Genomic DNA, 12,337 nt, shown 5'->3' with positions numbered 1-12,337 from the left:
CTCATCTTCATGGAGTTGTCGTCTGTTCACTTCTCTGGTGTGGTGTCTGTCAGCTCTTGAATTTCTCCAAGACCCGTATGTTGAAACCCTTCGCCCCCTACCTTTTTTTGCCCAGCTCACAATTTCTTTCATGATTTCCTTGGCGGACTCCATCGTAAATCCTGTGAAGTCATACACAACACCTAGTCACGGTTTTCTCCAGCAGGATTTTATTGTTTGGGGCTTTATGGCTTTCACAGCTTTTCTGTAATGATGATGGCATCTTCAATGGTGTAACCCTTCCAGGCTGTCATGATGTTGTCTCTATCAGGGTTCCCTTCCATAGCATTGACGATCCTTTCTGTAGAGCACCGTGTATAATGAGCCTCAAAGGTTCTTATGGCCCCTGATCTAGAAGCTAAATAGAGACGTTGTGTCCGGGGGCAAGTAGGCCACTTTGACACCTTCGGGGCTGCACCCATGGAGTTCTGGGTGGCCAGCAGGGCATTGCCCAGTATCAAAAGAACTTTAAAGGCAGTCCCTTCTTGGCAAGATACTTCCTAACTTCAGGGACAAAGCATTGATGGAACCAATCCAGAAAAAGGGCTCTCACTGTCCAGGCCTTGTTGTCCAATCAAAAGCCTGACAGCTGCTGTTCATCGTCTCCCTTTAAGGCTCGGGGGTCAGCAGATTGATAGGTGGAGGGCGGTCCTGACCATAAGCCTGACTGCACTGGTACCAAACAGGAGTCAGCCCTTCCCTTCCTGCCTTAAATCCTCCTGTTCACTTCTTCCTTACCCGTGAGTGCCCTTTGTGGCACCTTTTTCCAGAATAAGGCACTTTCATCTGCGTTACAAACCTGTTCAGGCAGATATCCTTTCTCCCCAGTGATTTTCTTAGCAGCGTCTAGGACCTCGTCTGCTGGCCCTTAGTCAGCAGAAGCTGCTTCTCCTGTTATCTTTACGTGTTTAAAGCCAATCCTTTTACTAAAATTATTAAACCATCCTTTGCTGGCATTAAATTCTCCAGCTTTAGATCCTTCACCTTCCTTTTGCTTTAAGTTGTCATTGTAATGACTTCACTTTTTCTCGAATCATATTAGAGTCTATAGCAATCCTGCACCCACATAAAAGGTGCATTTTCAATACAAGATAAAGAGGTATTTTGCAAAAAGTCCAAGGTTTTTGTGCCTGCTGGCATAGCTGCAGCGACTACTTCACGAATTTCCTTTTCTTTTCTTACAATGGTCCTTACGCTGAATTCAGTTATCTTGAAATGGCAGCAGCCACAGCTGCAGACCTCTATCTACTGTACATATCACGCAATTCAACTTTTTCTCATAACGTCACAACTTTTCTCTGCTTCTTGGGAGCACTTCCAGCAGCACTAGTGGCACTTCGTATGGGCTCCATGGTGTTACTGAAGGTTTACGATATTGCACTAAACATGATGAAAAATGTGTGAGGACCATGAAAGATCACTTCTTACTGCAATTCCCGATTTACTGGAGAGACAAACTCCCCACATGGAAATGACCAGCGTCACGGGGCATTTTAAGTGAACACTTGAAACACTTGAGCTCAGCACAGTAGCCACAGGAGGAGACTAGGAAATTGTTAACGGCAGCACAGGGTACACTGCAGTTCATTCATACGGGAATGATTTCATACTGCAGCTTCACTTTGTCTGTCAACGGCACCGTGTACGTTCTGTGTGTGCTTAAGTTTTGATAAATTTTAACATTTTATAATAGATTTGTGTCCATTTTATGGTAGTAAATGATAAACTAAATTATTATCTACATGTATTTTATGCATTCATGACACACCTAACCTTTTCTTAATATTTTTCAATATTCAGGCTACAAAGTTCATCTCCGAGTTTTTTCAAATTGTTGCAAATCTCCAAAAAAATTTTCAATCTATTTATTGAAAAAAATATACATATAGGTGGACCCACAGAGTTGAAACCTGTGTTCTTTGAGGATCAACTATACTTCCAGGACAATGTTAAATAGTGGAGGTAGTGGGCATCCTTGCCGTGGAGCTTCCCATGATAAGAAGCTAGCTTTAGGAGTGAGGTGTATTGCTTTGTGAGTTTAAGGAAGTACCCAGCTATTCCTGTTTTCTCAAGAGTTTTTACTGGGAGTAGGATTGGATTGGATTGGAGTTGGAATTTGTCACGGGGTTTTTTCAGCAACAATGTAGATGATCATGTCGTTTTCTCCTTAGTCGTATTCATGTGGTGAATTATATTAATGGACTTCCTAACACTGAACCAGCCTTGCTTTCCTGGTATAAACTCTGCTTGGCTGTGAGGTGCTATTTTCTTAATGTGGAGTTGGACTCTGTTTGCAAATATTCTATTTAAGATTATTACATCAATCAATATTCATAAATTTTATATTTTGAATAAATTTTAAGATTTTTAAAGAAAAAATCAATATTCATAGGCAGTATAAGTCTATAATTTTCCTTTTTTATGCTATCATCTTTATCATGTTTTGGTATAACTGTTATACTTAATAAAATTAATTTGGAAGGTTTTGTTCATTTTCTACACTCTGCAACAATTTGCACAGCATGGGGACTCTCTGGTCTCTAAAGGTTTGATAGAATTCTCCTTTGAAACCATCTGAGCCTGGTGTTTTTGTGGGATAGTTCCTTAATAATTTTCTCTGTTTCTTCTATAGACTTTGGTCTGTTTAACTTTCATCTCTACTGGAGTCAGTTTCTGTAACTGTGTTTTCTTTAAACATTGTCCGTCTCACCTGGGTTTTAAAATGTACTTGCATAGCATTGTGCAAAATAATTTTTAAGGTTTTTTTTTTTAACTTCCTACATATCTGCTGCTACTTTCCCCCGTTGTTTCTTATTTTGTATATCTGTGTTTGCCCTTTTGATTAAACTACCTAATGGTTTATTTATTTTCTGTAAGAACCAGGATTTTTATTTACTAATGATCTGTTTTGCTGTTCTCTACTTAATTTCTTTTCCTCATTAATTTCTGCTCCCATCTTTTTTCTAGCTTTATTATTTCACTCCTTGTGTATTCTTTTGATTTTCTTGTTTTTTTCCTTGTGTTTATTTAATTCATATACTTTTATTCTGTCATTTTTATCAACATAGGCATTTAGGGTTATGAAATTTCCTCACTGTTTTAATGTAATCCATTGGTTCTGACATAGGGTGTTTTCATTAGAAACTATGTGATTTCTGTTTATATTTCTCTTCAATCAAAAGTTGACTGATAGAAGTGTTTTCTGATTTATTTCTAGCTAGATGGGCTTTGGGGATTTTGTTTTTGTCTTTGATTTCTAGTTTTCTTATACTGTCATCAGAGTGTTATTTTAATATTCCTACTATGTGCGGCCTTTTGAGGTTTTTTGTGTGCCCTGGTGCATGATGTGTTATTGTGCGTGTGCCCCATGTGCTCAAGGAGAAAGCATGTTCTCTGTTATTGGAACATGATGTCTGATGTATGTCCCTAGCATCTATTCATTCTGTCACACTTTGGTTCTGGGAAGAAGCAAGTCCCAGGAGAGTTAGCGCTGCTCCCGCAGACAACTTTCCAGCCCCGGATGGAGCGAAGGGGGTCCCTGGTGTGGTTTGGTTGAGGGGCACCTGCTCCAAAATGCCTCCCTTGTCCCCCCCCTGCAGTGTCGCCAGACCCATTTGTTTGGGCCAAGCCCTCATCTGCCGTCACTGCAGGTGGCCCTGAGCAGGTCATGGGGAAGCTAGTCTTAGGTAAGCTTTTCAGCAATGTCTTTCCTGAGCAGGCTTGGAGCGCCTGTGGGATTTCCAAAATAAAGGGAGTTCAGTGAGGACCAAGGGTGGCTGGTGACACAGGGGTTGACACACATTTGTTCTGGGCTTGGGTGCATTTTGGTGTTTGGCTTCTTATCTAAATACAGCTGTTGACCATACCAAGTTCAAGGGTGGGATTTTAAAAGGTGGGCAAAATAGCTTAACACAGAAGGAAAAGGACAAAAAGAAATGCATCAGTACTTTAAACTCCGGTGGCAAAATGAACGCACTCTAGGGCACCAATGCAAATGGTGAGGCAGGCGGCTCTGAGGGCCTGTCCACCAACAGAAGCATCCACAAGTCAGGCAAAAACCGTTAGAACCAACTTGGCAGAACGCTGAAAACCAGTCCGCAGTTTACAGCAACCAAGCACGTTCTGAATCAAGAAAAAAGCAGCTGAAAACAGTTAGGAGGGCTCTGTGGTGTTTTCCTTCGGCCCACACCACTCCCACGACTCAGCAGCCTCCTGCCCAGAGTGGGACCCTGTCCCTGCTTCCAGGCACAGACCTTATTCGCAAAGAATAGTGTTTGTTTGTTCTAACTTGTCTGGGGGCTGACACGGGCATTGTTTCCCCATCTCGGAACTGTCTCCAGTCAGAAAAGTGGCCGCGTTGCTGGAAAACATCCTAAGGTCAACCACAAGAGACCTCAGTCGAGGCAAATAACGGAGCCTGAAAGCTTGGGAGGAAAAGCTGGGGAGAGAGGGTCTTTGGGAAATAGGGCATTCAAAGCCCCGTGCATACCGGGAAATCTAGAAGCCACGTGCAGGCCCGGGGCAGCCCATACACCCCAAATCCCTGCACAGATCCTAAGCTTCACCCCATGGCCACGAGTGGAGGCCAGCCCTGCAGGAGGGCCCAGCACAGGGCTGCCCACAGAGGTTGGACAGGCTCCTTTTTCTTCCTTTTCTCTCTCTCTGTCTCTGCTGATCTGACGTGCTCACTCCATCAGGGAGACTTGGGGTGTGCGCACGGCTAGGCGAGGATGGCCTAGCAAGGAGGAGGGGCCCTGGGTGCCCACCGGCCCCTGTGCTTCTCAGGCTCAGCTTTAATCTTTGGAGAGCGGCACGATTGCACGCTGCCGGGTGTGGAGTTGGTTCTTATTCTGTCTGAACGCCAGGACAGGGCCCTTCCTTCTGTAGGAGGCAAGGCACAGGCTGCTCATCCAATCCTGCAGGAGGCCCAGAAGCAGCCCCTACTGCAGCACCCACAGGCGGGCCCCAGGCCCCAGGCCTCCTCCTGTCTGCCTGGCACTCCGGTGGTGGAGCCACTTTTTGGGTTTGGGGTGTGGATACCCCAGAACCTGGCTGGCATCTGTTCGGAGGGGCCAGGCTGACACAGATGCTTTAGATGCTGACTGTCTCCCCTACCGTACTACAGGCCTGACCTTGAAGTGGTTCTTGGGGTGTGAGGGGATGTGTGTGGTTTGGACCCTTGAGGACCTCCTCAGACAGGTGCCAACGTGCCTGACAACGTGCCATCTTTCCATGTAGGAAGGACATTTCCCCAGAGCGTGTGACGCACGCAGACAGGGAGCAGACCAAGAAGGTGGTGTACTCGGTGGTCTATGGAGCAGGTAGGCTGTGGGTGGGCCTGAGGCCTTGGTGTCACCTGTAGGCCAGACGGAGGTGCTCTAGTTGTGCACCTGCATTGAAATGTGGCTGTGACTTACAGAAATCACTCTCAGCCCATGGAACTCATCCTGTGCATCCCTGTGTGCCGCTGTTTACACACATGTTGATGGTATTTGTGATGCACCAGACACCAGTCAGACCACTCACGCCCTCAACCCTCAGGGCTCCCAGCAACCTTTGCACGGAGAGTGGACGTGCAGAAGTGAAGGCCGACCAAAGCCTCCCCCTACCCCACATCACACCACCTGCTGGGGGCCACTCCTGTGCTTTGAGATGCTCCAGGAGCCCTTGTCGTCACCCTGTTCCCCTCCCCTTTTCCAGACCCAGGACCCAAGGCAGAGCAACCTGCTCCCCTCCCCTCTCCCACCCTCTCCTCTCCCTTCCTGACCGTGGGCTCTCTGGGCTTTTTAAATTCTTTCTCCCTCTCGGTCTTGCTGCATCAGTGGGCCTGACGCCCCTCGGGAGCTGAGGGAGGGGGTCAGGAGAGGCTGTGGCCTGGCGGCCAGGCCTGCGTAGGCCCCTCCTGGATCAGTTCCATTTTGAGGAGCAGGGCTTGTGTAAAGACACGGAGAATAGGGTCCCTCCCTGCCATAGGAACCCTGTGTCCGTTCAGGGAAGAGCTGCCAGCGCAAAACCCTGGGCAAACGTGTAGTCAGCTGCACGTAGGAGCCACCTCGGGCTTCTCCAGTGTGACTGCGGTGCCGTGTGACCTGCTTCCAAAGCGCCTCTTCCCGGACCGACCTGCTTATGATGAGTCTGAAACCCGCTTCAAACCTGCCAGGGCTGTGGTCTCAGCCAGGGCTCGGGCAGGGGCGCTTCGGCTCCAGTCTCTGGCGGCGGGCCTCCCCCGCTGCCCCCGCTACCCGGTGCACCCAGAGTCAGCCTTTGTTCCTGTAGGTCTGGCACCTTCTGGAGTATTCACTTTGTTATTTTCTGGGGAGGAAAAGAGCTCCACTTTGTAAATAAGCAATGAGTCATTAGCCGCTGCTTTGAGCCCTAATGCTGACAGGGTTCCCACCCCGGGCCTCGTGTCTGCCGCTCCCGTCGCCACCTGACAGCCGGGCTTCTGTGCACCTGTCGGGCTGCGTCTGCCTCGTGTGTGAAGTGGGGCCTTCGTCTCCTGAAGGGCCGGGCGTCCTGGGCTGCTGGGGCCCTTTGGAAACTCAGCAGAGAAGCCTTCAACCGCCTGGCTCCTGTGGGTTGCAATGCTGCGATTTCACCTAAACACGAGGAGTCTGGAAGCGGCTGCTCTGGGTGCTGGGGGCACATGGCCCCGGCCTGGCTTCGGGGTCATGGTCACTGTGAGGATGACAAAAGGCTGTAGAGGGAGAGCAGGACCAGGACAAGCGAGAAGACGTACCCCCAGCCCGCGGGCAGCCTGATCCCCACGCCTGCCTCAGCCCCTCTCCCCAGGGCTTGGGAGCCGCCAGGCCTCTGCCACCAGAGACCTGTCCCCCCTGAAATGGGAATGTCTGCCCGCCTGCAGGCCTCGGCGCGGAGCGCAGGCCCTGGGCTCACCGCTGCCCTCAGCCCACTGGATGCAGCCGCCTGCCCAGCACTGTGCCCCCCCAGGCCCGCTGGCAGCAGAAACCCCTGCTCCTCCCGTCCTGCCCTGAGCTCCTGCTACTCTTAGAGTCAGCGTGACCCTTGATTCTCCTCGCTGCGCATCTTAAGCTCACTCCACGTCCCGTCACCGGTGCGCACCGAGTGCCGGGCTCCAGGCCTCCTGCTCCAAGGGGCCGACGCTTGTCCGATGAGACACACGAGCATGCCTGCGGGGACGGCACTGAGTGATCGGCGACATCCAGCATGACTGCTGAGCCCAGGGGAGGCCCCTCGCCAGGCCGGGCTGAGCTTTAAAGGATGTGCAGGAGCCGGTCAGGCCTGTGCCAGCATCCCTGGAGGCCCACGAGTGCCAAGCTCTCACGAGGCCCTGGAGCTGTAACCAAGAGTGAGAAGCTGTTCTAGTTCAGCATGGGGCAGAGAGCACGTGGAGGAAAGGGAGTGAAGGTTTCCTTCCCAAACTTAGAATTGCACCACACACACACACACACACACACACACACACACACACGGGAGGCAATTAGCCCTCTGTGGGGAAAGCCAAACTGTATGTTCACGTGGGACCTATGAGGTGGGGTACCTCGTGCTCCCACCAAGGGGATCCGTGCTCCCAGGGATGCACCTACGGAGACAGGCCTGCATTTTCACAACTGAAACAGCAGGAACCTGATCAGCTGAATCAAAGTGTGAAGGGAAGTCGTGTCGGAAGTGGGGACCCATGAACACGAAGCACGGAACAGAAGCCCTCACAGAGCCAAACATTGTCCTACTTGGGGGGCAGGGGCACGGTGGCCTTAGAGTGTGACAGACCCCCCAAGGGCATGGGGAATAAGGACCGGGGCCTGGAGAAGTGACCAGACCCTCAGTCTCCGGCTCAGCCCATTTCTGCTTCTCTCAGAGTTGCCACATCACCGGCTTCTCTCGGAAGCAGGCTTTCTTCCTGTACAGAGACCTTGGGATATCCCAACAGCTCTACAGAGGAAGGGAAAGGAATTCCTTCTCAGCCGTAGACACAGAAGGAGAAATGTGACTTCCGGCAGTGGCCATGGCACTCCGATCAGACCACCCTCCCACAGATATCAACTAGAAAGTATGCTAAAGTATAATAAACAACTACCTAAAGGTACTGAAAAGTGACCAAAAGCAGACAGAAATTGGAGGTGGGTTAACACTTGGAAGGAAGGAATAGCACAGGGTGAATTTGCCGTCTTGTAGCTCTTCACCTGAAGGCAAGCCTCTGTCCGTGTTGTGTGTGGCTAAAACTCCCCGACAGAAATCCAGGGTCTTACTGGCTTCAAGAAGCAGAGGACAGGGGCTTCCTTGGTGGCACAGTGGTTAAGAATCCACCTGACAATGCAGGGGACATGGGTTCAAGCCCTGGTCCAGGAAGATCCCACATACCACGGAGCAACTAAGCCTGTGCGACACAACTACTGAGCCCACATGCCACAACTACTGAAGCCCATGCACCTAGAGCCCATGCTGTACAACAAGAGAAGCCAGTGCAATGAGAAGCCCACGCACCACACGCACCACGCACCCGCTCGCCACAACTAGAGAAAGCCTGCGCGCAGCAACGAAGACCGAAAGTAGCCAAAAATAAAAATTAATTAATTAATTGGGGAAAATAAAAGGCAGAGGAAAGAGGTCAGGGCAGCCAGTGAATCTGGAAAGTGAAGGGAGAAATCTCAGAAAGAGGAGAGTCAAAGGAGAACCCCGAATTCTGGGCTTGAGCTCTGCCCAGATCTCTGGCTGAACCCTGACTGTGTGTGAAAAGGGCAGACTTCAAACAGCCCAGCTACTGCTGAAAGGACTGATGCGCGCTTTCAGCTGCTGCTGACTGCAGGGGGACAAAGTTTGAAGTTTTTTGTTTTTTGTTTTCTAAATCAGCACTGCTGAGAGAAACATAACAGAATCTAGAGTGTCTACAACATATCATTTATAATACAATAGCCAGAATACAAAACGTATGAAGAAAGAGGGTAACCCGGTCCATGCTCAAGAAAAGAGGTGTGTGTAACTGAGTCCCTTTGCTGTACACCTGAAACGAACGCAATGTTACCAATCAACTACACTTCGATGCTGAAAAAAGCAACAGACTCCTGATAGACTCTTGATACAGCTGTCAACGTGGATGAACTCGAAACATTATGGCCAATGAAAGAAGACAGCCAGATGCAAAGGAGTATTTATAGTGAACAATTCATTATACCCTTCATACGAAATTCTGGAACACGAAATTAATTTACAGTATGGCATACTTTGTGTTATATATATTTTACCACAAAAAATAATGAAAAGAAAATCTGCACTGATAGAAAGCGAACAAGTGGTTTCCTGGGATCTGGAGTCGATTGCAACTCGCGCGTCGTCCTGGAACTCGGGGTGCTGTCCTAGAACTCGGGGTGCCGGCCTAGAGCTTGGGTGTCATCCTAGAACTCAGGTGTCGTCCTGGAACTCGGGCTGTCATCCTGGAACTTGGGTGTTGTCCTAGAACTCGGGATGTCGTCCTGGAACTTGGTGTGTCATCCTAGAACTCAGGGTGTCATCCTAGAGCTTGGGTGTCATCTAGAACTCGGGGTGCCATCCTGGAACTCGGGTGTCATCCTGACCAGAGATCTTGCTGTAAGAAGCTTCTCCAGAACGCCTGCGTCCTCTAGGGACCAAATATTGGTCTGGACCAAAAGTTTTTGTCTCAAAAAAACATTCCAAGGGTGGGAGCTCCTCGTATTTTGGCACTGGAAACTTCCCTTCCTCTTTTATTTGCCGGCCCTCTCCAGCCTCCCCCAGTTCTGGAAACAGGCTCCCTTCTGGACAGGCTGCAAGCAGGGACTACAGCTCCTTCACCAGGGCTTCACCTGCAGCACCTGCCAGGCCCTCAGTCAACATTGTTGAATAAATAAATGTTTAACAGGCTCCCGTCCAGACTGGCTGGCACCGAACACTTGGTCTGTGAAGCCAAAGCCAACACCATCCTGACCAATCAGAAGAGACCAGTGGTGCCAGTTGGGCCTTGACGCAGCGAGTCTTCCAAGATCCCTTCTGTGGGCTCACTTCCACGCGTGGTGGTCACTGCCTGGTGGCTCGTGTCCTGGGAGCCCGCTGGGCGAGAGACTGGCCTCTGATCACGCTTCTACTCACACAGGGAAGGAGCGACTTGCTGCTGGCCTTGGAGTTCCCGTTCAGGAAGCTGCCCAGTTTTTGGAGAGTTTTTTGCAGAAGTACAAGAAAATCAAGGACTTCACCCAAGCAACCATTGCCCAGTGTCACCAGACAGGTCAGCCAGCTGCTGCCAAAGCCGTCGGCAGGTCCCCCTCCCTCTCCCACGCCCTCTCTGCAGTAGCCAGGTGGTCTCCCAGACCCTGCTCCTCCGGTGGGTGGGTGAACAGATGGGAGGGTGGGGGGTTGTTGGGGGCTGGGTGGGTGGGGACTGGGTGAGCATCCAGCCCCTGCTGGATAAATGGGACCAAAAGGCTCCACGTAAGGAGGGTCCAGAGCCAGGCTCTTCTGGAGGCAACAATACTAAGCTTGAGCTAGAAATGATAGATGGATAGATACACAGAGATGTCCTGCACCTAAAAATGGAGAACTGTGTTCTTAGGAAAAGCATGTGGTGTATCCACAACATTTCGCCACAGTTTGGTCACAGATTTCAAAGAATGTCAAACAGAGCATGTTCTGTGACCACAGTGGGATAAAAAGGTAGTTTATATCAATATGTGTGGCCATCCCTCCATCTGCCTATTTGGAAAAATCCTTGCACTCCTAAATGATTTAAGATTTTAAAAAGAAGTCCCAAGCCAATGACAAGCATTTTAGCAATAAATGACAGTATAAGTATCTCAGTGAAAAACCGTAAGACATGGCCAAGCGGACCTTCACTTAGAGATGAAGGAATTCTTTAAAAGGGTGCTTTAAAAGAAAGAAAAATTTCTGAACATAAATGACTGTATTCAACACAAGACATTTGGGAACGAGCAGCAGAGTAGATTAAAGAAACAAGAAGGAAGGAAATCAACGTAGGAGCAGAAGCTCATGAAACAGACGCAAAACAGAGAGCAGTGGTCGCCACAGAGCAAGCGGAGAGTCAGCGCACTTGGGATCACGGAGGATTGGCGCATCCCGCAGGGCCCGGGATCCTCCCGGGGGCTCACTGATGACCTTTCTCTCGGGAGCCCGTGAGTGCAGGGCGGCCCCACAGGCTCCCCTGGGCCTGGCCGCACATCCCGACAGCAGCCTGTGCGGGGTCAGCGCTCAGCTCCTGCAGCCTCCTGGGGGCTCGAGAAAGCCGGGAAACCGTTTCTATCCCCCAGTGAGCATCTCACAGGCCTCGGCTCCTGGGCCTGGGGGTGAGCCGTACGGAGGCTGCACAGCCCGAGTCGATGCCTACAGCCTCCTCACTGGGGCCCCACGCTTGGGAAAACTAAAATACTATCAATTATGAAATGTGAAAACAGTGATAGAACCCAGCGCTGCTGAGTGCACGGAGCCAGGGTCACTGCAGGAGGGGGGACAGCCACACGCAGGCCCTCGTGCTGCACAGCGCGGCCAGGCGTGGTGTCCACGGCTGCCCACAACTGGCTACGTCATCCTCACTGCAACTCAAAAGCTTGGGTCACATCGTGACCCTGCTTTACAGGTGAAGAAAATGAGCCCCGAGAGGTCAAGTAGCTTCCTGAGTTCACACAGCTAACAAAACAGGCAGTGCCAGGCCAGGACCCACCCACCAGGCAGCTTGGCCCAGCCAGTGCCTCTCTGCTGCACGGCTCTGCATCCCTGCCCTGCACTGAACTTTCTCGAAGGGCCGTGGAGCTTTACGCTTGCCAGCGTGAAGCACGCATGTCCTTTGACGCAGCAATTACATTTCTGGGCAGACGCTCAACTGTCATTAAATTATGCTACAGACATTTGTTGGGTGCCTACCCGTGTCAGGCACTGTGTTGGCACCAGGGATAGGACCTCCTGGCTCTCCTGGAGACACAATCCAGGGAAACGTAACCCACAGTGAGCAAGTACATCCAGGCGGTGTCAGAAAGATGGGATCCTGGAAGATCCCATCTGGAAGTGCCCCCTGGAAGAATCCCGGGGCACTGGGCAGAGAGCAGCAGAGGGCAGCCCTGGGGACGGTCAGCCACAGTGACACAAAAAGAGGTGACACCTGAGCAAGACCAGGTGAGAGGCCAGGGAGAGCCGGCAGGGAGGGGCGGGGCCAGGAAGAGGCAGGTGTGCGCCCAGACTCTGCACAGCACCACACGGGTCACGAAAAGAGCCTGGGTTTCATTTTTCGCAGATTGTTCCAGCAAGAGTGTGGAAAAGAGGTCGGGAGGGGAGCTGATCAGAGCCAGCACCTGGGAGC

At 50.7% G+C, this 12,337-nt stretch overlaps 1 protein-coding gene across 1 annotated transcript in view; it reads left to right on the top strand.

Moving 5' to 3' along the window:
- Positions 1-12,337, top strand: part of POLN (DNA polymerase nu) — a 171,642-nt gene that overhangs the window by 144,009 nt on the left and 15,296 nt on the right. Inside the window, exons 20-21 of the mRNA XM_067734870.1 lie at positions 5,278-5,360; positions 10,127-10,258. Of these exons, the coding sequence (XP_067590971.1) occupies positions 5,278-5,360; positions 10,127-10,258 (215 nt within the window). The remainder of the gene's footprint in view (positions 1-5,277; positions 5,361-10,126; positions 10,259-12,337) is intronic.

Source organism: Pseudorca crassidens, chromosome 4 (genome assembly GCF_039906515.1).
Source record: "Pseudorca crassidens isolate mPseCra1 chromosome 4, mPseCra1.hap1, whole genome shotgun sequence".
In the NCBI taxonomy this organism is placed as follows: domain Eukaryota; kingdom Metazoa; phylum Chordata; class Mammalia; order Artiodactyla; family Delphinidae; genus Pseudorca; species Pseudorca crassidens.
This window is presented reverse-complemented; position numbering and strand designations above follow the sequence as displayed.